This window comes from Gymnogyps californianus, chromosome 3 (assembly GCF_018139145.2).
Source record: "Gymnogyps californianus isolate 813 chromosome 3, ASM1813914v2, whole genome shotgun sequence".
NCBI lineage: Eukaryota > Metazoa > Chordata > Aves > Accipitriformes > Cathartidae > Gymnogyps > Gymnogyps californianus.
Genome location: NC_059473.1, coordinates 126,618,811 through 126,646,087, shown reverse-complemented (window position 1 = coordinate 126,646,087; position 27,277 = coordinate 126,618,811). Strand labels below are relative to the sequence as shown.

Genomic DNA, 27,277 nt, shown 5'->3' with positions numbered 1-27,277 from the left:
CATGCAACCCAACCGCTTGACGTACCTGATCCCGAATACTGAAAGATATTCTGCTGCATCTGCGGGGTCATCCCGGCGCCGAACTGCCCTCCGACGCCGCCCATCATCCCCCTGTTCACCATGCTGCTGCGGTTAGCCAGCGCGGCCTCGGGGTTGGATGCCAACGGCGAGAAGGGGCTGGTGGAGGTGGGAGGATTTCCCGGGGTCGTACCGTAGTTTGGGGGATAAGGGAACTGCTGGGGGGGTGCTTGGGGCAAGCGAGCGGCTCCGATCTGTACCGGGAGCCCGGCGGAGGAAGGGAGGTTGTTTCCGAAGCTTTGCTGTCTCATCAGGATGGCTCGCTGCTGCATGAGCTGCCGCTGCCGGTGCTGTTGGCTGTAGAGCTCGCGCTGACGCTGGGCCAGCATCTGGGCATTGAGGGGAGGCTGCGGGGAAGGAGGGGGATGCCCTAATGATCACCGTTACCCTCCGGTTCTGGCAAACAGCTCAGAGCCCACCCACACCCCCCCACCCTGGCCCTGGCCCCCAGCACAAAGAGCCGTGGGTGCTCCCCTTCCCCAGCTCGGGGTGCCCGTCCTCGGTTTGCAAGGGAAAGCTGGAAAAACCCCGAAATGCTGGAAATCGGCCCATTTGCGCCGCTGCGGGGCAGAGCAGGTCGGAGATGTTAAAGATGAGCCTCGGCACGTGCCGAATGGCAAAGCTCCAGGAGCCAGAGCATCCCCCAAGCCGGGAAAACAGGCTCTCAGTCACCTGGCTGCCACCAACCGCCCCTCTCCTCCGCGGGACCCACTTCTTGTGCCCTCACCGGGATGCTCCCATGCACCAGAGCCCAGGATCCCCGACTTCAACTCTTTTGGTTGTGGGTGTTCAAAGAAAAACCCATCCCACGAGCTTTTCCATCACCACGGGCTCGTTCTCCATACGGCCGAGCCAGATGTGTTGGAATTAATCACCTTAAAAAGCCTGACAAAGCCATCAGCGGCTGAAATCGGAGCTACAATGGGAACTGTTCGGTCCCCTTCCCTATCACCAATGCTCCCCACGGCACATTAGGGATGTCACGCCGCTTCACGAAAAGGCAAAGGCTTCTCCGAGAAGTGGAATAAAGTCACCAGAACTCGGCTACGCTTTCCAACTTCTCCTCGTACCCAGCAGATGTTTCATCCACTTTATTAGAAGCCAAACAAGAACTTTAGGGCCTGGGGATTTGCAGGATCGTTAAGAAAATTCACTAGAGATTCTGGTATGTAAAGGATGGCATCTATTTCCTAAAGATCCTTCTCAATTAAATGCGTTAGCGCATCCTTCTCTGAGCAATAACAAAGTATTTATACCTTAAGCAGGTGGAGGAGCTGGAATAAGAGTGAAGCAAAAAAAAAAAACCAACCCACAGCAGCTCGTCTTGCAGCCACCTCTCCGCACGCGGGAGAATTTTTCTCTCCCGTTAATGACAGAGAGGAGCGAGCCAGGCTGTGCTAACAGGGGGGGCACAGGGATTAACTCCCGATTTTTCCCAGCTGGAGGACCGTGCCACATCCCCCTTACCTGCGGCGTGATCTGCTGCTGCATCCCCGCCCGCATGTTGATGCCCACTGGGGAATTGGCTGCAAACTGGTTGAGGATCGCCTGCCGGTTTTGATGGATCAGCTGGAGGGGAGGGGAGGAAAAAAAGCCAAGGAGACCTTCAAAACTCGGATGCAGGAGCTTCCCACCCGTCCGATCCCTTCCGATTGGGATACGCGGGCTGCAGGCAAGACCGAGGGTCCCTCCGTCCCCCTGCCCCGCGGCCCTGGGATGCGGAAGGGGAAGAATTTACCTGCTGCTGCCCCTGCAGCCGCTGCTGCAGCTGAAGTCGCAGCTGGTTGGGGGCCGTCGGGGGTCTGTTGAGCGTCTGCCGGGGTTGCATGGCCATGTTGGTGGGGAAGGCGCCGCGGGGCGGCGGTACCTGCACCGGCATGGGTCCGAAGGACGGCTTCTGCCTGACCATGCCGGGGAAGGTGCCGGGGAGGTTGGTGGTGGGAGAAGCGGAGGAGTAAGGCTGGGGGTACATGCCGGGTTTCTGCTCCATCATGAGCGGTGGGGTGGCTTGTTGGGGCTGGAACCGCTCCGTCAGGGCTTCCAGCCCGCCGCCCTGGCGAAGGCAAAGGGGGGAGGAAAATATCACTTTGGAGCCCCACCGGTACCCGACCTCTCCCGGGAGAGCTCAGAGGGGATGGAGGACGTGCCTGGCACGGGGGCAGCTCGCTCGTAAGGGTGCTGCTGCCTGCACCCCTCATCCCCTGGGCCAGGCTCCAGCCCGTGTGAGCGCAAGCGCTGCGTCGAGGAGGGCATTAAATACCCGCTCCCCGGGGCTTAGCAAACCTTAGAGGGATGGAAATTTCTTTTGGCTTGCTTGAGAGCAAAGACCAAGGCCAGGCTTTTCGGAAGGGCTGAGGACTCATCTCCCTGGCCTGGTGGGGGGGTTGCGGGGTAGCGGTAGGCGATGCTACCTTCCTCTGCCTTCCTCTGCCTTCTCTGCTTCCTCCGCAGGGTCTGCTAGCACTGAGCTGCTCGCCTGGGCTCCAAACAGCAGCATGCCTGGTTGGACAGACCCTAAAGCTCAGAGGATCGACCTGAACAGGGGAAATAGTTTGTGCTCTCCCTCCTTTCCTATTTTTATGCAGCCTCGGAGGCTTGGTGGGAGGAAGAGGGTACAGCCTTTCGGGTGCCCATCTGCCCCAAGAGCACCTCAGACACAGGCCATGTCCAAGGGTGCGAGCCACAGACCCCTGGGACTGGGAGAGCTCACTGGGAAGCATGGCTATACTCCTGCGCTGCTCACGGACAGCCCTTGCTAGGAACCCACGGGAGACAGGACCTTTTGGTCTATAGTACTGCCATTCCTACACAAATGAGCCATATTACAGCCAGGGGATGATTTCCACACCAGCAAATCACGATAGGAAGATATTCTGCGCTGCTCTAGCTTAGCTCAGGCAGAGAAATTTGGTATTTGAGCTATGAACCCACAGAGAAGTAACACCTTGGAGCCAGAATCCTTAATCCGAGTCCCATGGATTAAGAGAAAGCTGCGTTAAGAGAAACCACACGCACAACCCCCCCCGGCAAATCCCACTGCCTTTGGGATTTGGTTAGATGGTACCCATCAAAGGACTGAGGCTTGAAGGCAGGGATGAGGATATGGGAATGGTGGTGGGGAAAAATATATTGCTTAGGATCAATTAAGATGGTGGTGGGGAAAAATAAATTGCTTAAGATAAATTAAGATGGAGCTTATATGGTTCAAGGACTGGATACCAGGACATAAACCAGCAGCCTGCGATGGCCAGAAACCACAGACCTGCTGAAAAGAGGCTCTTTTACTCTTCTTTCCCCAACCTGCCCAGTTTCCAGCTGCCTCCTGATTAAACTGGGTGCAGATACCTCCAGCACTCCATCCCACCATGTCTGCGGTAGCACGGAGAAGACAGTGGGTTTGGTGAAGTCAGGGGATGCGAACCCCTACCTGCCAAGAACACATCCTGGAGGGGAACTAGCAACACGTTTTCTTCCCAAAGATGCCTTTATGCTGACGTGTTGTTTCTCTAAAGATGTATTTCAAGCAAATATTTCATGGAACTATTCAAAATATTTCTGAGGTTCAGCCGAAGCCATGGAAAAAGCCCAAGGTTCCCATTAACGAAATGATCCCTGGATGGGAGCAAAGCTGGGTCGGGGTCCAAACATGAGACAATCCCCCTGAGCCAGGTGCTCCTCGGCAGGGGAAGTGCCGGATCGGCGTGGGGATGCTTGGCAGCATCGGGTGCCACCCGAGGGCATCTCAATCCAGCGATCCGATGCTGCCGGAGCCTGTCCGGTGCAGGAAAGGGTTGCTGGGGAGCTCTGCCAGCTGAGTCTGCAAAACCCTTGTGAAAACACTGAGCTGTTGCAGCTGCATCTCTGGTAAGAGCATCTCTGATCCTTTGTACCAGAGAGGCAGAACTCCCTACTCCTAACTTGTGAAAAAAAAAAAACCAAACCCAGGCAGATGGTGATTTTGGAGGCACAGCCTTGAAAAAAGGGACGTGGCAAATACCTGACTCAGGGATCAATTCACTGACAGATCCCCCAAATCGCTGATGGCAAGAGAAACCCTCCCAGCAGCGCAGCGCAAGGCATCCCGGTGGGGCTGCAGAAGGAGACGTGCCACCGCCGGGCCTAAATGATGCAGGATCAGGCCCAGAGCGGCCAGAGGGATTTGCTCTGCGAAGCTGCTTTCTTAGGGCGTCCCATTTATTAACAGGCTTTCAATTCTGTTCCTTGTTTTGGAAAAAGCATGCGTGTGAGTGCTATGGGGCACGGAAAAAGAAACCACTTGAAGACAAATCCCAAGCGATCCATCTCATTTTCCACGTCCCTTGCTAGCTCCCCTGCAGCCAGCTTTCTCCCCCTGCCATGCCCTGTTATTTATGAAACCCTGGACCCTTCAGAGGCATCTGCCCCCACGGATATCTGCAAACACAGAGTCTCCGCCGGAGCTCAGCTGCAGAAACTGGGGCCCCAGCGCTACCCGACTAAGACAGCACCACGAAAAGCAAACCTCTTGGTTTTTTTTTCCCCCTGCAGTTCAACCCAAGACAGAAGGGCAGCTGCACTGTAAGCCAATCTTGACAGTAAGGGCTGCACGGTTTCATACCAGCGAGGCCATTAGATATATTATTAGGCAGCACAACCCAGGCTCAGGAATCCCAGGCTGTGGGATTCCAGCTGGAAGGCTCCTCCGTGCCCTAATCCCCCCGGTAAGGTGGGGAAGCGGGACAGCCTGCCAGCTCTCCCCGTTACATGAGCCGCTCGGGGCCGAAACAGCTCAGCCGCCTCTTTGCCAGGCTGCCGGTTCTCATGGGGGATCGCGTTTGAAAAGCGGAGAAGCGAGATATTGTATTTCACGGGGCTGTTTTCCAGCTTTTTTGGAGGGGGGCAAGAGAACGGCGTGGTGTTAAGTATCGTCTCTGAATCTGATGCGCTCGTGTGTTCCCACTCACATCTGGCCTCCCGTTACCACCAGATGTTGGAAATCCTCCTCCACGCTCACGTCAAGCCTCAGCATCTGGCCCCGTATATGACCTCCAGTAAGTCCCATGAGTGGTTCTCTCTTTACCTGGACCAGTTTGTCGATCCCCAGAGCTCGATCCAGCTCGGCCAGCTCCGTCTCATCTTTGCCGCTGAGGAAGGAGACGAGCTGCTCGAGCAGGGCTTTCTCGTCATTCCGACCCTCCGGCGTGGTGGGAGGACACAGGAGCTCGTCCAGCTGCGAGGTGATGCACTGGCTGCAGAGAGAAGAAGTCAAGAGGAGGCACGTTAAGGTCTACGAAGCAGGGAGGAGGCTGAGCTGGGAGATGCTCGAGCGACACGCAGCCCCTGCAGCCGCGGGGACTCGCTCCCACCCCGCTGCATCATGCAAACCCCACGGGATGCAGCCTCGTCCCCCGGCTCCGACACCGGCTGAGCCCGCTCAAGCTCAAGCCCCGTACCAAAACCTGCTTGTAAGGATGAACCTCTCCACGAAACGAAGCCCCGAGAGCTTTTCGGTGAGGTTTGGGAAGAAAACTTTGGTGCTTCTGCAGGCTTGGCTCCCGCAGGCGTTTTGGGCAGGACAGCGGGAGGCAGAGCAAAACTTCTGCCGGCACGAAAGCGGGGAGGCTTGGATGGAGCCGGAGCAGCTGGAAGCAAAGCAGCTGAAGGCAAAGGGGAACCTTTGAGCTGCAAAAATAAGATTTCTGCAAAGCTCGCTCAATATTCTTTGGGAATAAGATTAATAGGTAATGAGAGACATTCCAATGACGTGACTAATTGGAGTCAATCGGATTTGCCGAGTCTGACACGATGAAGAGAGCCGTGGCACATCACGCTCGCAGAGAGGCACAAAGGCAAGGGCTCGAACATGCCAGCAGTTCCCAAGCAGCAGACATGTTTATCCTTTTAGCTCCAGATGAGGACCAGATGTACAGTAAGGAACTGAAGCCAATCTGACCGAGAGCGCTGCAGCCAACACACGCAGCCTAATCCAGGGAAAAGAAATACTCGGCGTTGGGATTTCTTAAATTGCAGAGCAGGAGCCGAGAGGGAAGCGGGGAGACAGAGGTGAAAAGCAGGGCTAGTTTCACTCCGTAGCCAAGGTCCCTGCTACTTGCTGCTTGTATCAAACCCAGTTTTTCAGTGCCAAGGCCAAAGGACAGTTTGCTTCACGGACATCGTTCTTGCAGAGGAAGGGGAGGACAGGCTTCTTCTCCACATTAACAGGCAGCTAGAGGAGAAATTCAGGCTGGCACCGACTCTTCAGCCCATGCCAGACCTCTGCATGGATGGCAAAAGTTGGTTTCTAAAGAGATCGTGGGGACAATACAACCTTTATGTAGCAAATAAACCTCCAGCGCGTCCTGCTTGGCAGCCCAATCCAGCTTGCAGAGCCTTCCCCACTCCTCTCCTCCTGCACTGTGCCATGGTGGGCTTCAGACGAGTCTCCAGGCAGGTGACAGTGGGGCAGAGGAGATCCTGGACCCCGTGCATCGTGTCCCCAGTCATACTGGTTTCGTGTTGCAAAGGTTTTCTATCCACCACAACCCTTCAGGCTTTTTTTAAGGTGAAAACTCTGATTCTGCGTGCGGTAAGGAGGAGAAATTCAGCTACTTGCAGAGATGGTGTCAAATGCTGCTTGAGGTCCCGTAAAACATCTCCCTGGCATGGCCTTCGAGCACCGCTCCGAAAGGCTGCAGGTGTCCGGCCCTGCACAGATGTCCTAGAAACCTCAGGCATCTCCGATGGCACTGGGTGCCAGCGTTGAGGCAACCGAATTAGGCCCCAGGTGGCACGTTTGACCTTGGGGGATTAGAGGAACGCATGCGAGAACAGCGACCTGGACTCGCTTCGAGCAGCCTTAGACCTGGCCCAAAGTGTCCCTCTTCTGCAGAAGACACACGAGCTTGGGCACGAGAGCGGAGATGTTGTAGCCGTCCCACTTTATCAAGAGGGAAAGGCAGGGGAGGATTTGGGGAATGGAGGAATTTAAAAAGGAAGCTCCTGCTCCCCAGGATACCCAGTGCTGGGAGATCTGGGCATCACCAGCTCCTTAAACACGGCCAGGACCTCAGCCCACCTCCAGCTAACGCGAACCTCCCCAGCTGGGAAACCTTTACAACCCCCAAAGCAAAAACTCTGCTGGTTTGATCTGAGCTAAAATATATTTCTCGGTCCTGTAATATCTGCAGTCCAAAGGCTCTGTCTGCTTGCTCCGCCTGCGGTCTCCGTCGGGTGGACAGGCAGGGGCTGGGACCGTGGGCATCTCCCAGGACGAGCGTGTCCTCTCCAGCTGGAGCGCATCTGCAGGTCTTGAAGACCAAAGTCCAGAGGCTGTTCCCCAGCAGAATCGCTTCTCTTGGCTGCAGTGGAAGCGGGGTTTTGTAGCTGATCACCATGCTGCCAGATGGAAGTGTTTAGACCCCACCAAGATGCTGCCAAGGCAGGTCTCACCCGTGATGCTCCCATCAGACCTACAGTTACTGAAGATACGAGAGGGAACTGAGCTGGGAATGAGCTTCTTCCAGTGTTGCCTCTGCCCACCACCTCTGGCAGGAACCACCCGTGCCCAGAGACCCTAATTCAGGAGGAACGGAGGCTCACCAGGACGAGCAGCCCTCTACCTCTCCTCTTGCTCTCGTCTCGTGGCCCCAGTCCGAGTACTGGCTCTACCGGTGGCTCCCATCACATCTCCACCACGTGGGAAGGCCAACTTTGCTGCAGGGACCTGACGGCGCCATGGGAAGTCCCACCACGCAACACGGTTTTCCTTGCTTTCTCCCCCCCTCACTGCCAAGAAAATCAAATGCTCCCTTATAAAACCCTAACCAGGTTGCTATTTTAAATTGTGGTTGAAACCATCGCTCTCCAAAGGCAGGGACTGTGCGAGATTCGTTACCTCCACATCTCACCAGGCTTCGGGGGGATGCCGCCGCTCCACTGGTCCGACCTTGTCTCCTGGCACAAAGGCTCTGCCCTGAAAACCACCCGAGGTGTTTTTCCCACCCGAGGACTCAGAGGACGCTGCTGCCAAATGCTTCCCGCCTTGATACCCGCGCAGGTCCCAAGCCTTCCACGCCAACCTGGGTCCTCACTCAATAATCCTGCTGCAAAGGGTGAGCCAGAAGAAAATCCAGCTCCCTCCCTCCCTCCCAGCTGCGCTGGCTGGGGAGACAAAAATGTCTACAGCCAGCCAGACTGACTCAGTGCTTGGAGCACAAGGCTGCTGAGTAAGGTAAGGTCATTTTTACCCCCTAAGCAGCATTTTAAGGAACATTCGTAGCTGAAAATCCAGATTGATTCTTCCAGCAGCTCTGCCCTTTGCCAGGTATGCCCTACGGATCTTATCCCACCAACCTAATGACACCGGCAAGGCTTAAAAGGAAAGTTCCTTCCTTGCGGCAAGGGCCTGGGCTGATGTAAATGCTCAGTTAAATGGGGATTTGTTTTATCTCCCAGCTCTTTCAAACAACAAGAGGCTAAGTCTTTCCAGCAGAAGTCCCAGATCCCAGTTGCAGCCGTGGAGACCACTCAGGCAACTCTCTTCTTGGGCTGAGCGAAGAGCTTTTAGAAATTAATCCAAATTTAGCCCTGAGAAAAAGATGTTTGGCTACCGGCTCGCTCAAATACAACGCTTACATGTGTCTTCTTCATGACTGGAAAACAGAGATCGTGCTCATCTGCTAAAGACTTTAATTAATAGAGGAAATTCTGCCTCTCCGCAAAGCAGGGCTGGGCTTTGGCAAGAAGATCCATGCAGAGCTCATCAGCGCTGGCTCTTAAACCAGGTACCTGAAGCCCTCCCGGGCCAGGGGGAGGATTCACCTCCCATCACATCAAATCCACCTCCACGAGCACTGCTGCCAGCGCTGCTGCCTCAGCGATCACTTTGGGGTGCCCCTTGCCCGGCAGGGCATTGACCGCCGAGCTCCATCAGCAGGGCTCGCCACCCTTCTGACCTCCCGGCCCAAAATATCTGACCTACGGTCTCCTCCAACCCGTTTATAACCAAGGAGTGACGTTGTACTTCAGGCAGGTGATGACCCCTCGGCTGCTCCATGGGGCATGGACCCAAAAAAGGTGGTTAGAGGACCAGAGGGGGTTATTTGACCTTGGATTAGAGCTGTGATAATTTTAGCTGAAGGCAAACACATGGGGACTGCAAGAAGCTGCCATCACGTGAAAACACAAAACTCTCCCGTGGTTCTCCAGATCCCACCACTGCCCCAGCGAGAAGGGATGCTGGAGAACACCAACCCAATTATTGGCACTGGCAAGGGGCAGTGGGGACTTGCAGCGTCCTTGGCACTGCCATGGATATACGGGATTATTCAGGTCCAGACATACCCTTGATGTCTCCCCCCAACCCACCTTCCGTGTCTACTCACACGCTTGTCCCTCGAGAGATAAGAGACGTCATCTCTTGCATCGTAGCACCCTACACAACCCAGGTCCCAGCACTTTTATGGTAGCAGCAGCAACCACCGCCGCCGTACGGCGATGGGCGGTCGTGCTCGTCCCACCCTGCGCTTGCCGTTTTCCAGGCAGGCAATGAACCAAGGAGACGTCTCTTTGACCCAGGCAGCTATTGCCAGGACATCTCGATGTTCTCCTGGCAGAGGCCGGGAAGCCACCAGCTCCGTGATACTTACTCTTCGGGTTTATTCAGCGCGCCTCGATTCATGGCTGCCATGCTGTTATCTGTCCAGGGGATCTGCTCCCCCATTCCCGGCTGTCCAAACTGGTGATCCGGCACTCCCATCTCCAGCTCAGGCATTCCTGGGAGGAAAAAGCAGGAATGGGGGGGAGAAAAGGTTAGTGCGTAGGCAGGACTTGGGTGCTGCTCGGGGAAGAACTTGGGCAGATCATTAATTATAAGCACGAGCTTCTGGGTGAAAATCTATGCAGATACTGCACATACAGCAGATATATATGACCCTGCGTACCCAGTATGTGCAAATGCTATTAAAAAGTTTCCCTTTTCAGCACATTTCTAGCAAGATTTTCAAAATTTCGTCAAGTTAGAGGGTTTCTTCTTGAAGGTAAACAGTTACTACTGAAGATTTTAGCTTAAAAAGTAGCCCACGCCCATTAGCATCTTCTGCCTCTCTTTTGGAGAAAAGTTAATTTGCACAGGGAAAGGAGCCAACGCAATTAAATTAAGTTGTAGCAGAACTCCGAGCCCAAGCCCAGGACAGAGAGATTTATGAGGCTGGAGACTTTACGTCATCCCATTTGAAAGAGGAATTGGGATTGAAGATCAAACGGCATTTCAGCTGAACCAGCCCGTGGAGATCCAGGGAGATGGAAACCGGAGGGGTAAGCACATTCCTGGCTGGGGTGGCATCTCTGCCACATCGGGATGTGCTATCGGTGGCCGCCCCTATGCCAAAACCCCTGAGTTTCTACGAGAAGTGCTGGTGAAGGCGGTCGCCGAAGATGGAAATCTCTCTTCTTTTAACCAAGCTCAGCCGTGCTGATTCTTTTCCCAATCAAATACGTTATTTGCTTGAAAACGTCTGTGGTTACCCAGTGCCCGGTGTCTTCGCTGCTGTCACAAGGAGCCACCAGCTTCACGTGCCACCCGGACCGTGGGGTTTGTTTCGAAAAAAGAGAAAAGAAGAGCCCTAAGAGGAGGGAAGGGAAGGAGGTCCAGCTCGGGGATGCTCAGCATCCCAGCGCATACACTGGCGTGGCAGCTCCAGCCGAGCACTCCTCTATTTCTTGCAATTTCTTAAAAAAGGTCTTAAGGTTGCTTGGCAACAGCTGGATCCCGGCGGTGCCAGCGGCAGCCCCGGCAGCTCCAGCCGGGCCGGGGAGGCTCATGGCACAGTCGCGGTGCAGCCCGTCCCCAATCCTTCCTCGACTCGCCCCAAAACGGTCCCCAGGCTCATTGATGCTGAAGATCGTGGATTTTCTCAAGCAGAGCATCATTTACCGGGGTGTGGGTGACCCTCCCCGAGGCAGCCCGACCCGGCCGTGGCTTAACGGGTATCAGGGCAGGGTGTAAAATAATAATATTAGATAGCTGCAACTGCTGCGACGACACAACGTGCAGGGCTGATTGCTGCCTCCCCTCCTGGAGGGGACTCGGAGGAGGATGAAAGCTCTCGTGTGACGCTCTGCTTCTCAAGAGAAGCTGCTCAAACCGAGAGCTTCACGTGATTCAGAGGGACCGGTTGCGTGCAGGGCTAGCCAGAGTTGCAATGAGTACCGGCCACGCGCATCCTGCATCCGTGGGCTGGTGGGGAGCGTGGCCCAGTCTCGCCCCACGAGCGGGGCCAGAGCTGTGCTCCGAGGTGAACGGTGTGCGGGACGCAGGGCTGATGCTCTCCTGGAGCCTGGCCACCATCAGAGAGGGGACAGCTGCGGATGAATCCGGCAGCTCTTCTAGTCCCACGCTACCATCATGAGAAGAGGAGATCTGGGTTATTTGCCTTCTGCACCTGCAGTCAAGCCGTTGTACAGCCCCAATGTACGGTGGCAAGCAAGGTCCCTCTTCCAGATCATGTTTAGCATCGCTTGATGCATCGAGGGAAGCATCAAGGGAAGCAGAGGAGGGCAGAGAAGCAGCACCCACAACCCTCCGGAGCCCAGGCTGCCGAAATGGCTCACGGCGAGGTCTGCAGTGTTTTGCCGTTGGCGATTTCAGCAGGGTGAGGTGAGACTGTTCCTTCTGCAGCTCTTCTCCCGAGACACCAGCCGTGCTCCGGGTCTTGTGGAAATTAAACCTCGACCAGTGCCAGGGGAACCTGAGCCACCATCGCCACTCGGGCGAGGGGATGCAGCTTCCTCCGCCTGCCTCCCCGGGAACCGGGACGGACAGAAAGGTCTTTCTTTTGTCTGAAACTATACCGACGCGAAAAGAGAGAAAAGAATAAGCACAGCTTGGAAGCTCGCTGCTCGTGAGAAGCTGGTGGTGAACAGAGATGCTCGAGCTCCACCCTGCAACGCCTTTTCTCCCGTGGGACTCTCCCAGCCTTAGCGTAACCTGGAGAAGGCGGAGAGGAGCGGATACCTGGGGCTGTACGTACCTGCGTCGGGTGGGAAGGGGTTTGGTGCGGTCACCGTGCCCCTGCCCTGCTGGGACGGCCCGCGGGCGTGCGGGCTGCTGCCGTTGCTCGCAGGACAAGGAACCGGCCTTAGCTGCGCTGGCTCCAGGGGGTCGCAGAACTCAAACGGGGTCCGACCAGCCTGCACGCCCTGCCCGCTGTTCATCGCTGGAGATTCATCATATTATTAAAAAAAAAAAAAAAAAGCACAAGTCAGATCTCTCCCCAAGGCTCGTTGCAAGATCACCAGCACTCCGCAGATTCCTTGCCCTGCCAGGAAGGGAGCCGGCGTCGCTAAGTTTGGAGGGTGACAAGGGGGTCGTGGTGAGATGTCACCTCGCCTAAAGCTGAAAGCTCGGTCCCATGTGCGGCTCGGTCACCCGCAGCCACCCTGGGGGAGCCACCCCGGGTGACAACAGCCCCTGGGCAGCACCGCAGCTCCCACGTGCTGCACCACGCTGTGTGAAGGTAAGGGGATCCAGGAGACAGGCTGGCACCCAGAAACCAGTAGCTGGAGCTTAAAATAATCAGCTGGGCATAAAAATTAAAAATAATCTAAGAAAGGTGGGGGGGATGGGGGTTGCATCCATCTAATATATATAGACAGGGTTTGAACACTGCTAAAAGGAGGGTATCAGGACCACAGTGAATTATAGAAGCTGAAGTGCGGCTCTCTCACTCGATGTAGCCACATCAACCAGGCTCTGCTCCCTCCGGGGGTGACCCCGGCGCAGGAGCCGTGCCCCCCTTACGCCTGGCAGCTAGAGGGGAGCCTCAGCAGCGATGCTCCCCATGCTGGCTTGCTGCCTGTGCAGCTCTCATCTATTACCTGCTGGCTTTAAATCAATGAAAACGATGTCATTAGGCCTCGCATTATTCTAATTTTTATTTAGATAGGGTTTTTGCAAGTTCAGCTGCAGTTTGCCATCAGGGAGCACGTCTCAAATGCTCGTGTTGAACCGAAAAATGAATGTCAGAGGCAGCCTTGCAAGCGGGTGGCCACCAGCCGTGGCTGTTGGCAACACCTCTCCTGGCCAGCAGCACCTCTAAATCCTCGGGGACCGGCTTAGGGGTGCACCGCTGCTGCCCCGCATGAGTTAAACCCGACGGCAGCGCCTTCAGCGAGGCTCGTGGTGGATCTCCTCGGCTGTAACTGCTATTTTAGACGCTGTAACCCAGGAGGGCAGCAGCTGGCATTTCAAGCACTCGCGCTGCAGCCCCTGCCGCAAACGTGCTCACCCTCCTCCCCACTCTAACTTGGATGCAGGATTGCCTTTCCTCCAAAGGCAAGAAGCCCCGCTCTTAATTACGTCGGAGCATTACGAGTGTCCCCACCGCTGAAGGTACCAACCGTCTCAGCCCTGGGGACAAGAGGGTCCTTGGCAAGGAACTATTAGGCTTGAGCAATGAGCTTCTGCGCGATGAACTCAGCTCGGAGGCGATGGGTCAACTGGTCCCTGGCTACAGCTACGGGGCTGACAGCTCCTTTTCACTTCCCAGACATTTCCCCAACGGAGGGGAGGCACAGCACGGCTTCCCGATGCCTCCGGGCTCAACACAGCCATCGCTCATCACCCTTCCAGCATCCATCCCTTACGCTCTACCCTATACATCTTCTGTTAGCTGATATTCCAATTTATGAGACCCCAAACTCTTCCCCTATGATTTATCGCAGGCAGGGCAATGTTTCAGCCCACAGCACTTTGCTCCAGAGCCTGCTCGTGGCTCGCAGAGGGTTTTTTGGGGGGGTTAGAGACCTGCAAGCCATTGCTCGGCAGTGCGATGCTGCGCTGCCCTCGGAGGGTCCCTCCTGAGAGCCCACTGCAAACCCAGCCTCCCAGGTGGGCTTCACCCCACTTCACGGCACGATTTTGGCCACGCTCACACCACCGCGTTGCTTTTCTTTCTGCTACGATGCTCCTACCCTTTTAAAGGCTCCGCTTCTGCAACCCGAGTCCTCCGAAAATATCCCAGCCCTGCCTGCCAGAGCCGCCTCGCGGGCTTCTTCCTGGGCTGAGACCCAAAACCTCATCATCTCCATTTGCTGAATAAGTAACAGGACGATTATCCCTCCCTGGGTAGCATGTGGACCAGCAGCTACCTGGTTTATACTGGGCCCTGTGCTGCCGCTCGCTCTTCCTTCCCTCTGCTCTAGAAGCTGCACTTCAGCATTCAAGACGCAGTGCGATTTGCAGCGGCAGCGATACGGGGGATGCGACAGAGAATTATATCCATGAAAAATCAAACGCGGGATGGGAAAAGCCCCACAGGGCCGGGACCGGCTCCAGCGCGCTGCCCCGGGGATGCCGCGGCACCAAAGGGGACAGGCGAGCATCCCTCGTGCCACGGGGCTTGGGGCTGGCACGGGCACGGCCATCGTGGCAAGCCTGCGGCGTGGGCTCTGACCGAGCGCTGCCGCGATGGCAGGAGCCGCTGGGTGCAGTTATTCGGGCAAATTTATGCCGAGATCGGTAAAAGTTTGCTCTCCCCATGGAAGATGGGAGCGGTTTGCTGGGAATAGCTGTGCCTTTGTTACCACCCAGCCCGGGGAAGCCCATCCCAAGGAGCCCCAACCTGAGCCTCCGGCCACGGGGTCCACGTACGCTTTTGGTACGTAACACCCTGAATTTATTATTTGCCTGCAGGCTCCTTCAGGAGAGAAATCCTCATTTTTTCTTTGGTAAAACTGCTCACTTTGGAGAAAAATCAGGTCTTTTTGTTGTTGTTGTTGCCTAATAAAAAGGTCCTGATGCTGTACCTGAGTGTATTAAGTCTCAAACCCCTGTCTGGAAGCAACAGTGCTGCTTTGAAACCTCAAACACCTCCGGCTGAGCCTGCCTGTTCCCTTGTGACCAAGCACACGTCTCGGAGGGACCGTATCCTGTCCTCTTACTCACATCACGACCGTTTGCAGGGGGACCGTGGGGCTCACCGCCACCAGCCTTGTACCAGACAGCAAAGCCCAGGTCCCCCAGAGCATCACCGTGGCCGGATCCAGGATGGTGGTACCCCAGTAGAGCCTGTGATGGAGGAGACCCTCCCCTCCCACCCCCTGGCAGGGACCCGGTTTGGGGGGCAAGCGGCAGCATTCCCCGGGGGCGGACACGTACGGTTGAGTCCCGTGGGGGCTCTGGCAGCGGTGCTGGGCTGTAGGGGGGCTGCCAGCATCTCCGGTTTGACGGCGACGCCGGCCACGCCGCTCTCGCTTCTCTCCGGTCCGCACAAGCCGGGCAGCTGAGCCGCCTTCTCCAGCGAGGGCAGGAGCTGGTCCAGCTGCTCCAGTTCGGCAGCAAACTAAGCAAGGAAAAAAATAACAAAAAAAAAAAAATCACAAGTGGGTGATTCAGCCCCAACACAGCATCAGCGAGACCGAGCGCTGTTTTCACACGCACGCTGCTCCCTCCATCCCTTCGCTTGCTGAAACGCCGAGCATCTCGCATGGATAGAGAACCAGCCCCGCATCCCTCTGCTCAGCTAGATGCAGACCCTGAGGGGGACAAGGACTGTCCCCCGCTGTGCATGGGTCCCCACCCCGGAGCCCGGTCCTCGGCGGCAGCTTTGAGATGCTTGCGCGCTGCGATTAGCATAATTATTAACAGTATATATAACCTCCAGCTATTTAAAATGGGAGATAATTTGCTTTGTTAATATACATATGCTTACGCTAAAATTATAATAATAAAAAAATGGTCTTTTCTAAGAAACAGAAGTGACTTTTTGGAACAAGTGTCCAAAGCCGACGCTGGCCTCGGGCATGTAATTACCCTCAATGGTGTAGTAAAATATTATTCAGCTTTTCCAGCGTTCATCACGGCTAAGAGTGGAAGAGTAGATATTTAGCCCGGGGACTCAAATAAATGGGAAAGTTACTGGGAAAGGGATTTGCACCAGTGGCTGTAATAGCGGCGCTGTAAAGCAGCAGGTTGGGATTAAAGGGGCTGAGATAAATGAGCTTTGGCTAAAAATAAAAATATCTCAAGGGAAGTTAAATGCTTTAAAATCTAAGGACACATACCGCTTCCAGAAGAGCCACGCCTCAGCATTAGGGAAAGCCTGGCCATTAACATGGGCTAATTAATAGACAACTTGATAGCACTAGGGAAAATCTTTGCATTTGATAGAGGGAATGAAGCTCCGGTCTGGAGAAGATGGAGAAATCTGGCAGGAATTGGAATCCTGGCTTCGACGAGAGCCTCTGCCATCAGCCGAGACGCGAGGCTGCAGCTGACAGCCCCTGCCCGTGATAAATAGCTGGGAGGCTGCTCGCTTTGGGCATCCCTGGGATGCCTCTGCACTTCCCCGGCTGACGGAGCAGCGTTAAAGACCTCTCCACCAAGGCGACAGCTTTGTCGCTTGCCAGAAGAAACCGTGGGAAGCTTCTCCCTAAATCCTAGCTGGAAATATTTCATCTCTCAGATAAAATCCTCCAAACCGGTGGCAATCCCAGTCGCCACTGCAGCCGCTTCCAGGTTCACCTCTGCGATGCACAGGTCGGCGCATCGCGAGGACAAAGCCCGAGGCGGCTGCGGGAAGCTCCACCTTGGGACTGACCCTCCAACAACGGCGGCTCCATTGAAACCATAAGCCCAGTCCAGCGTCCGAGACCTGCGAGACCCCGCTCACGCTCCCCGCCGTGGCAGAGATTTCCTTCTTGACCTTCACCGCTCTTTTTTCCCCTTTCCTACACTCTCATGGTAGCAACTGGGTAGATGAATTGGTATTTTTAATATACATCACTGGGCACGCGCTTGTTTCTCCTTTACAGTGGCATCTCGTGAATTAAATGATGTTTAGACAACGCTGGTGACGAAACGTGCACCGCGAGCAGCAGGCATCAATATTACAATTTATAACGGACTAACCAGGCTTTTTCTTTTCCCCCGTATCCTTTCCGTCAAATCCTAACCCCAGAGCCCTGAGAAGCAGAATATCCTCCTAAACCCAGGCTCACAGAGAGAATTAAACACAGCAAATTCAACTCCTGCAGCAGAAGTTTGCACGTCTCAACTCTTCCAAATAATGTAATCTCTCGACCAAGCAGAATTTCTTTAAAGCTCAAGTTTGCAAAACAAAGAGAACTGAAGCAAATGGGAGACATCCACGATACGCCAGAAATCCATCTCCTCAACTCCATCTCCTCCTGCAGGGAGGTCATTTTGGAGGCAGAGGGAGAAGAAGGGCACGGAGGCAGCTGCGGGCATCCAAAACGGACGTTAAGCGGAGATAAAACGGGAGCAGCGATGTTCTTGCGCTGCTCGTTGGGTATGTGAAGAGGTTGGAGGACGGAGAGGTGGGAATGAAGGACACGTGGTGGGAGCAGGGTCCTTATCAGTTGTTTTCTGGAGCACTCAGAACTTGCATCTGGAATCTGTGCCCACTTTAACGGGTATTTTTATTTCTCCTCCACGTCTAGGAGATGCACGGTGCTGGAGGGCTGGAGCAGCTCAGGCCATCCAGTCTTGCTCAGAGAAGGCTCAGATCTCCACGACCTATTTCTGTCCCCAAACGGGCGAGAAAACCCACGGCGCGAGGGATGGAGGCTCAGGGTGGCTGAATATTTCTGAACGGCTTCTTCTTCCCCAAACCTCCGGCTCCCAGCAGAAACAAGGTTCCAAAACCAGAGCCAACCAAAAGGCAAGCCAAGGGACAGCATCTCATCTCTGCCCTTCATCCCTCGCCCAGCCGGCTCCTAGGACACCCCATGCATGAACTCAGCTCGGCGAGGAGGACAGAGATGCTTTCAGGCGGTACCCACCCAGCCAACCTTCATCCCTGGCTGGACCTTCCCGTGGAGCGGAGGCACTTCTCCCAAGCCACTTGGGCAACGAAATTCTTGCGCGAATTAAATAATCCCACGATTTTATTGCAAACATCAGAATCATTTAATTTTCTGTGGAGCCCTGGTTCCTGGAGGCAGCTATTTCCATAAGGATCTCCGGCTCTCTGTCATCACTCCTCTTTTTTTCTTCTTTTCGAGAAAAGGATTCTACCCTGCTTGCAAAAACAAGCCATAGGATAAATCTGGAAAGGAAATAATTCCTTCAAGGCTGAAGGCGAGCTGCAGAGCCTGCCCCACAATTAATGTTGCTCCTAATTGACATTTTGATTCTTAAAATAATCACACATGAAAACAAAAATCTAGCGAGTGCTGGATTTTATTTGAAATGGCAGCTTCCCCTCCCCACGCCGCACCAAAGCAGCCTATAACAGAAAACACGTGGAAATGGAACTCTGTCCTTAGCTGCTGAGCAGTGAAGGGTTGTTCACTCCTCAGAAAATGCATTTTAAGACTCTGCAAACCCTCTCCAGCCTCTTTTATTAACTCTTTGGAAGCACCCGGTACAGTCCAATGTGTAATCCTGATGCTCTCCAGCTGCCTGGGGAGGGATACTTGGAACCGAAAAGCCACGAAGGAGCCTAAAAAATGCTCGGCTGCTTCCAACAGCGCAAGAGAGGGGCTTATAAACACATCCAGGCTTGAGTCATCCAAGCTTCGTGCGCCTGTTTGCAAGCAGAGCACAATTAGCTAGCTCAGCCTCGTTTAATTAACAGGGCTTTCCGCCCTTTCCAAAGGATGGAGTACCTGGAACCATCACTGATGGTCAGCAAAGAGCCTGCCTGCATCGCCGGCTGGCGAGTGAATCCCGCACGTGGATGTCTGGGAGACCAGGCAAGCAAAGCTCTTCCCGTGCCCCGGCATTTTGTCTAATTTCGGCTACAACTGCGCTCCCCGACATGCTCCCAGCTCCGTGAAAGCAGGTTGGGGTGGCTCCGTCCAAGAGCCCGTGCATCTCCGGGCAGGATGCTGTGCCTTCTGCAGGAGCACTGTGGTGGGGACCCGGCTCGCTGGTGGTTACCGGTGGGTACCAGCTTCCCTGCCCACCTGCAAGCTCCCACGTGCCTCCCAAAATAAGCACGCCTTCCCTTGGGTCTTCCTCATCCACGTTAATCTAGATGACGGATCTCAAACGGGAGATGACGGGGGAGGACGTACCATCCAGCAAGCAGATGACACCAGGAAAGTTCATTATAGAAAGAGATAAGGAGTTCGATTCCCACTCGCCTATAGGATAACCGACGGCGACTCCCAAGCCAACTGAGCCCTTAACCGTTCTAAGAGACTTATCGTGCATTTGTCATCCGAGGCTCTCCGAGCGCTTTGTTATTCATCCTGTATCTCCAAACGCCGGCAGCCTTATTTGCCGCAGTCAAAACCAGAGCAGGCGATCAGCCCTGCTCTTCATGTCAGCCGCTCTCTTCTCTTTGCTTAAAAAGGATTAAGCAGCCTTATCCATGTTACCATCTCCCCTGGCTTTCAAAAATAAGAAATCTCTTCTATTCATAGCTGCGTGTAATGAATATTTATACACCCAAATCTCTATTGCAGAGATCTGTCACTGGATTATTCAATTTAATAATACTTTTAGGATAACTAAAAGGCCCGTATAATTGCTAATCTCAGCCAACAAGAGGGCAAGGGATTGAAAATTCCCTGGGACACGAGCCCTGAATGTGCCCAGAGATGCAGAATTAAGAACCTTTTCACATGGCAACATGCTCGTGGTCTTCTCTTCACTCAAGCCCACCACGTGCAGTGATGCGCCAGGTTTCTTTCTTATTTTTATGCACCTTGGTAAAGTTTCTCCCTTCCCTTCCCACCATTGCCTTCAAGAACTGAGCTGCCAAAATGTGAAGCATCTGGACAAAAGGGGATAGCACTGGTGCTGGAGAAGGTGGCACCAGCGCTGGAGAAGGTTGCAGCAGCCACAGGACATCTCCCCACACTTCTCCCAGCCCCATCGCCTTGCTGCGGAGGGAGCACGCCAGCAGGTTTGGGGGAAACTGCCCCCCAAAACACGACGTGTCAAGAGCATCCCACCAGCACGGACGCAGATGGGTCAACTCACCTGGCCCTGCGTCTCCAGCTTGACCTCCTCCGCGGCAGGAGGTTTGGCGAGCGGCACCGGGGCCGTGTTACAGGGCTCCATCTGCTCCATCTTTTCCACCTTCACCTTCACATCATCCAGGCTCAGCGCCGGGGCTGCAGCAAGCTCCTTCTCATCCTTGTCCAGCAGATAGCGTAGGAGCTGGTGATCCTTGACATCTTTTTTCTTCAGCGCGTCCGGCTCCAGTTTGATGTCCGGGGTTCCTGGCAGCTGGCTCTGAGCCGTGGGGGTGGTGGTGGGGTTTGGGGCGTTCTCCTTCTTCTCGTGCTCCATGGCCAGGGTGGTAATATCGGAAGGGCTGCCCTCCTGAAGGAGTCTATGCAAAATCTTGTGCCGCTCGGTCAGCGAGCTATGGGAGGAAGGGCAGGTGCTGCTGGGAGGGTTGCCGGAGGCCAAGGTGCCAGCGGTGCCCGCGCAGGCTAACGAATCTTTGCAGCTTGTGTCCGCATCGGCGTGTCGAAGCTGCTGCTCCGCCGTGGTGGCCAGGAGCTGGACCAGCTTATGGCTGGTGGCTTGGGAGCACTTGCTGTCCCCCTCCGAGAGCCTGTCGCCGGCATGCAGCATGCCCGAGTCCAGCGGTTTGCCGTCCCCCGAACCGCCGTCCGACTGGATCATCTCGCTCAGGATGGAGGCGATCTCTTTGCTGTCCTTCGACTCCGCTTTCATGGGCTGCATGGCGAGGCGGCCAGGCGAGCTCTGGGAGCTGAGCTGTCTCAGCACGGGGGGTGGCGTGGAGTAGCCCACCGGCGTGCTGGGACCTTCGGTCAGCCCCTGCATAGAGTTTATGGGGGCGCTGGGAAAGGGTCTGGTGCCACCGGTGCCACAGCCGGCCCCGCTGCCGCTGTTGGCCATGCCCACAGGGGAGTGCATGGTGGGCATGGTGGGTGAGAAGGGATTGCTGGGCACTCTGGGTCTGGGCACCAGCCCTGGGCTGACCCGATGCCTCGGAGACATGAACTGCGGTGGGGTAATCCCTGGACTATTCATGGGGGAGCTATTGAGGTTCAAAGTGTGGTTACTGTTCTGGGGACCGGCTTGTCCCTGGCTTAAGGCAACGTTGGCTCCCATCTGGTTCCCAGGTGAACATCCAAAGCTGGTTTGGCTGGTGCTGGAATTGCTGTTGTGGAGGCCGGCGCCTGGCTGCTGGTTCACGTTGGTGGCCAACATGCTGCCGTTGGAGGGAGGGATGGAGGGCGGCAGGGTCATGCCTTGCCCTGGGGAGATGCTGGGGTTCAGCGAGGGGCTGACCCGGGGAAGGGACATCGCGGAGTTAGTGTTCTCCTGGGGCGAGAGCATGCCATGATCCCTGCGGGAGACATAAAGGAGAGGAAAAGTCACAAGAGGCTTTGCCCAAACCTTTAGTGTCGCTCAGGCAGCTCCTGCCCCCCGTCCATGCTGCAGAGCTCTGAAGCCTGGAGAGCAGCAGCTCGCAAGCTCTGATGGTCTCAGCCTTCCCTGCCCACCAGCGCTTCTGGATCCATTTCAGTAGCATGGATGGAGTGCAGCAGCTTTAGCATCTCTCCAGATACGGGACGCTGCTCGGGACTGCAGCCGCTCACCAGCTAAACCCCGAAGGCATCACCTTCTCTGGGTCTCACGTTCCCACATGGCTGGAGGAGGGCCACGCTCCAACAGCATTCCCTTCTGCCCCAGCCCCCTCACGTTTCCCCAGCACGGCCCAGGTCCACAGCCTCACCTCTCCCTGTCCTGCCAGTTTGTCAGAGCCTCTCCCTCCCCAAATATTTTAAGTTCTCCAGGGCAAGGCAGAAATGAGAGGCACGTCTATAAACCTCCACCTGAACTCCCGGGACCACCTCTTTGCAAAACAAGAATAATCAAGAGCAACAGAGCTGCCATCGTGCTGGTTTTCAGCCTCAGATTCCCCACGGGGATCACATCTCCAAACCAGTACCACAGACCACCAGTGGATCCTCCTTCCACTGCAGGGAACAGGCACTTTGATTCCTGGATCGCCCACCCAGGCGCCGGCACAGCTCGGTAGCGGCAGGGTAGGGACGTACCTGTCGATGACATGGATGCCCATGATGAAGGGCTGCATCTCCGGGCTGGAGGGGTAGCAGAGCTTACACTTGGTGTGGGCACTAAGCACCGTTCCGTCGCTCAGGGTGAATCGGTACGAGGGGCTGAAGGCCGTGCCGCGTGTCATCACTGGAGACAACCAGAAACACATCAACCCCCTTAGAAACTCAAGCAGAACCCACAACACTTTACAAGCACCAGGAGGAGGATGGAGGGAGCAGAGGAGAGGGAGAACCTGCCTGGGACAACCACCAACCACAAGCTGCATGTTGGCTAACCTCGTAGATCCAGAAAATAAGAGGGGTACGAACAACCACGGTGGCACAGAAATCCTCCCAGCTGCTTCTCCAGCTCCAAACCTGTGTCCTGCACTGGGTAAATCTAAATCCATCCAGCACCATCCTTGAGTGCTCAGGGCTTCCAAAGGGGCAATCACTCAACCACCAGCATACAACATACAAGCTGATGAAGCCCAGCCAGGCTGGGAAGGTGCAGCAGGACGCTGCCGCTGCAACCCTGGCAGAGTTACAGCTCTCCGGAGGCTCAGCAACCTCCTGCTCCTACGTTCCTGCCTTCCCCACATCCCTGTTGTGAGCATCCTCGCCGACACAGCAAAGATGCTCGCGAAAGAGCCGGCAGAGCAAAGATGCTCACAAAAGAGCTTCCGCTTCTTCTGCTTAGACGCTGGGGATGGCGTTTGCGGGTGGCACGGGAAAAAAAATTTAAAATAATCATATTTAGCTCCTATTTGTCTCAATTCTGTAGTTCCTGAAAGGTGAGAGGGAACCTCCCGGCTGGAGGAGCTCCTCCAGCATTACTCAGCTCTTCCCTCTCTCTCTTTGACACTTTGTGATTGTTATTGCAGCATTCATTTTTCCAGAAAGCATTCATCCAGCAAGGAGGACCGTGTCCCGGCTTCTCCTTGCAGCTCCCGCTGCTCGGCAGGAGAGCACGCCAGCGAGGAAGAGGAGCCTGTTACCTTCTTGAAAGAGCTGTTTGGCGTAAGACGGCTCTCTGCCCTGCGGCTGGAAGAAAGCGTAGATGCATTTCCGCACCAAATCCTCCCAGCCCGTCCTGCCGGCGGCTCTCAGGGAACTGGTGTCAATGGAGATGATTTTACCTGGGCGGCGAGAGAGAAGCCACGTTACTCAAGCACAGCATGAGAAGTCCCTCAGCACAAATAGGTCCGTAAATGTGGAAAATGAAGCCACGTCCTATTTGCCTCCGGCAGCAGTGGCAGGAGCACACAAGGAGGTCTTCCAGAAGGAGGTGGACGTACAAGGAGTTTGCTCTGGAGCACGCACCGACCTCTACGCGTACCTTGGCCAGCCGAAGCAGGCATGAGACCCAATGTCCTGGTTTCGGCTAGGACAGAGTCAATTTTCTTCCTAGTAGCTGGTATAGTGCTGTGTTTTGGATTTAGTAGGAAAATAATGTTGATAACACACTGATGTTTTTAGTTGTTGCTAAGTAGCGTTTATACTAAGTCAAGGATTTCTCAGCTTCTCGTGCCCAGCCAGCAAGAAGGCTGGAGGGGCACAAGAAGCTGGGAGGGGACACCATCAGGACAGCTGACCCAAACTGGCCAAAGAGCTATTCCATACCATATGACATCATGCCCAGTATATAAACTGGGGGGAGTTAACTGGGAGGGGGGATCGCGGCTCGGGAACTAACTGGGCATCGGTCAACGAGTGGTGAGCAATTGCATTGTGCACCACTTGCTTCGTATAGTTTAATTCTTTTAGTATTGCTATTGTCATATTATTATTATTATCATTATCATTGTTTTTCATTCCTTTCTGTCCTATTAAACTGTCTTTATCTCAACTCACGAGTTTTTTTTTTTTCCTGATTCTCTCCCCCATCCCAGGGGTGGGGGGGCAGTGAGCGAGCGGCTGCGTGGTGCTTAGCTGCCGGCTGGGGTTAAACCACGACACCCAACAAGAAGCCCCTTCGTGAGAAGAGACCCTCTCCACTCCAGGGCTGGGGTCCCCAGATTCACACCCTCACCCGGTGGGACACCCTGCCAGCCACCTTGCCCACATCCAAGGGTCCTCCGAGGAGGACCTGCCGCCTGCTTTCTCCCTCGGCATGAAACACCAAGCAGCTTTGCCGGCTGTTTTACAGCCATGGGCAGGGAGCACTGAGCAGAGAAAACATTGATTAAGGATTTTCAGGCTGCAGGGAAGTCCAGGGTGATGACTAACTACCAGAAAGAAGGTCACCAGAATGGCTAGAAAGCAATATTTGGCCGAGAGCAAACCCAAACCCGAAAGGTGATGACTGTTTCATTCCCATCAATCAGCAACCTCAACAGCCCCCGAAATCCAAGGGAGCAGAGAGGGGCTGCGTGCAGGGCATGGGTCTGGTGTATTGGATCAGTTGAGGTGTAAATTCAGTTGAGGTGCCTCCAGTTGAGGTGTCAGCCACCTCGGTCCTAGCAGGCAGCGTTGCCATTTGAAAAGGACAGGACCATGCTCATGCTATGGGGTCCTGCACCGCACCGTTGGCCTCTGACCCCCGGGGACAACAAATCCTCCGGAGCCAGGACTCCCCGGCATCGCTGGGATGTTACCTGTGGTGTCTTGCTTGGTCACAAAGGATTCGGAAGGGGTGACGGCCGCCGGTCGAGGTAATCGTCTCGCGATGCATATCAGACACGACTGGAAATCTGCCAAAGCGGGAGAAGGGACCGGGAACATGAAAATCAGACGTTACAACCACCACTTGCAATTTAAAATTTTAATTAAAATACCACTGCTGGGCTTGATTGCCATGTCCTGCCCTGGAAGTGTTTACCCCGAGCAATCCTCCGTCCCTTCAAAGCAAATAGGCTCTGTCTAAACTCTATAAAATTTGCTGGAAAAGAGGTTTCCAGTGCTTGGAGAAATTAATTGTAAAGGCTTCTCAGATCTGGCAGTATCGTACAATAAAAGTCAGCACTAAAAGCCAGCAACTGTCGGCTTCAGGCAAAGTATTTGGTCATAAAATACCATAATTTATTCCTTCCAGTCATGATCTCCTGTGTAAACCGCAATGGATTAATCCAGCTAATGCGCTGGAAAATAATAGCTGGGACACCGAAAGGAGAGTTAGGGCACTTGCAGGAAAGCAATGGCCCCCACGGCACCACGGGAACCCTGCCTGTCCCGAGCCCCCAGGCAGAGATCTGCCTGCAGGCAGCTGATTCAGCCCAAAAACGTGCAGGCAGCACTGTGGTCTGGCAGCGGTGAAGGCACAAGGTGGGGTGTCAGGCACCCACGTCACTTGCTCGGAAGGTGCTGCAGCCAGCAGGCTTTGGTGGGTAATAAAATATTGCTCCTTCCTTAAGGAATACCGACTGCAGGCAGCCGCGCAGGCAGCTCTGGGGGGCCAGGGAAGCTGGGATGGCTGGAGGGCATCGGCTTGGAGGGGAAGGGGGAGCGAGAAGACGCAGCAAACTTCAGGCATCTCCCCCGCTGTCTCCCCCGTGCCGGGCATCGTCTGTGCCGGGCCAGGAATAACCAGTCCCACCAGGCAGCCCTGAGGGGTGGTGGCTGGTCATCCTCCTACCTGCACTGCCGTCTCCACCCCACTCCTCCTCCTGCCTGCACTGCCATTACCACCCCTGTCCTCCTCCTGCCTGCCCTGGTCCCCACCTTGGTCCTCCTCCTGCCTGCACTGCTGTCTCCACCCTGGTCCTCCTCCTGCCTGCACTGCCATTCCCATCCTGCTCCTCCTCCTGCCTGCACTGCCATCCCCATCCCAGTCCTCCTGCCTGCACTGCCATCCCCATCCCAGTCCTCCTCCTGCCTGCCCTGCCATCTCCAACCCCATCCTCCTCCTGCCTGCTCTGACCACCCTGGTCCTCCTCCTGCCTGCCCTGACCACCCTGGTCTCCTCCTGCCTGCACTGCCATCCCACCCCAGTCCTCCTCCTGCCTGCATTGCTGTCCCTACCCTGGTCCTCCTGCCTACACTGCTGTCTCCACCCTGGTCCTGCCTGCCCTGCCATCCCTACCCTGTCCTCCTCCTGCCTGCCCTGCCCTTCCCACCCCAAACACAGGGTCAGAAGCAGAGGATGCTCTCCCCTACCTTCTCCTTCCTCCTTGAAGGACTTGGGCTGGGAGACAGTGAAGCACTGCATCACCTCGTAGCGCTGACGAGCCTCCTGGTTCTCCGTGCCCGGCTCATCGGGTGGCCGGATCAGCATCCTGCAGCTGAAGGTATGGCTGTTGCGCCTGGTCGCTTCTTGAGGCCAAGGAACTCCATTTACTGGGGGAAAGGAGGAGAAGAGGAGTTGTTAGGAGCTGCGCCATGCACATGTCCGCCCCGACTTCCCGAGGACCCCTTGGATAAGGGGACAGAAGGAAAAGCAATGGCATGGGAGAAGAAAGCAGCTCGCTGCCCAGGTCAGGGGTGAGCCGAGAGCAGAGCCGGGGGCAGAGCCCTCCCCGCCAGCTCCGGGGTTCCTTTGGACCTGCTGAAGACCCTGTGCCCAGACCCACGCTCCCAGCTGGGCCCTAAGAGCACCTACAACCCCAAATGAGATCAGCACGTCGTCCTGAGAGTCATCGCGCTGACATTTATGAATTGCTCCTTACATCACTGGTAGGTGCTATCATCTCCATCTTATGGGCAGGGAAACTGAGGCACAGGGTCTCTGAGTCACTTCCAGAGCTTGGGAGGGCTCCTGCCTCTTGCTGTTGTACTTGAAATCGCCCCGAAGCGACGCTCACAGGATTTTTCCAGCAAGGCCAGCTAAGCAGCTCCATAAAATGAATTTTTTCTTTGCTTCCTCCCTGTTTCTGGGGTACCTCTCTCCTGCTGCTCTCACAGCGGCGAGACCTTCTAGTACCGCAGCAGGGAAAACCTTCCCCTTTGATTTTTTTCTATAACCTGGCTTTTCCAAAAACCTCTGGGCAGCAGTTGAAAGATTTTGCTACCCCTCTACAACATCTTCATGGATATCTGTACTCAACCCAAGTGACTTTGCCACCAGCAGATTATGAAGCTTTCATAGCTTCAACAAGAATAGCTGAGGGGCTTGTAACATCCAAGGACAGACAAAACACACAGCCTTAAACTGGGTAACCACAGGGAAAAGACGACGCCTGAACCTCTATAGGCTCAATCTGATGACTGCCCATAGATTTAGGTGGTTTAAGACATCACTGTATTTACCCAGAAGGAAGACAAGTGTGAG

The 27,277-nt window shown here is 55.1% G+C and overlaps 1 protein-coding gene across 2 annotated transcripts in view; it reads right to left on the bottom strand.

Annotated features, from left to right (window-relative positions):
• The window catches only part of NCOA1 (nuclear receptor coactivator 1), a 187,150-nt gene that overhangs the window by 5,438 nt on the left and 154,435 nt on the right, over positions 1–27,277 (bottom strand). For both annotated transcript variants that reach the window (XM_050893741.1, XM_050893742.1), the window contains exons 7-18: positions 26,167–26,346; positions 24,669–24,764; positions 23,070–23,210; positions 22,072–22,219; positions 20,012–21,356; positions 15,215–15,398; positions 12,087–12,272; positions 9,705–9,831; positions 5,138–5,306; positions 1,817–2,131; positions 1,546–1,647; positions 26–425 (exon numbers count right to left, since the gene is read on the bottom strand). In XM_050893741.1, the coding sequence (XP_050749698.1) occupies positions 26–425; positions 1,546–1,647; positions 1,817–2,131; positions 5,138–5,306; positions 9,705–9,831; positions 12,087–12,272; positions 15,215–15,398; positions 20,012–21,356; positions 22,072–22,219; positions 23,070–23,210; positions 24,669–24,764; positions 26,167–26,346 (3,393 nt within the window). The remainder of the gene's footprint in view (positions 1–25; positions 426–1,545; positions 1,648–1,816; positions 2,132–5,137; positions 5,307–9,704; positions 9,832–12,086; positions 12,273–15,214; positions 15,399–20,011; positions 21,357–22,071; positions 22,220–23,069; positions 23,211–24,668; positions 24,765–26,166; positions 26,347–27,277) is intronic.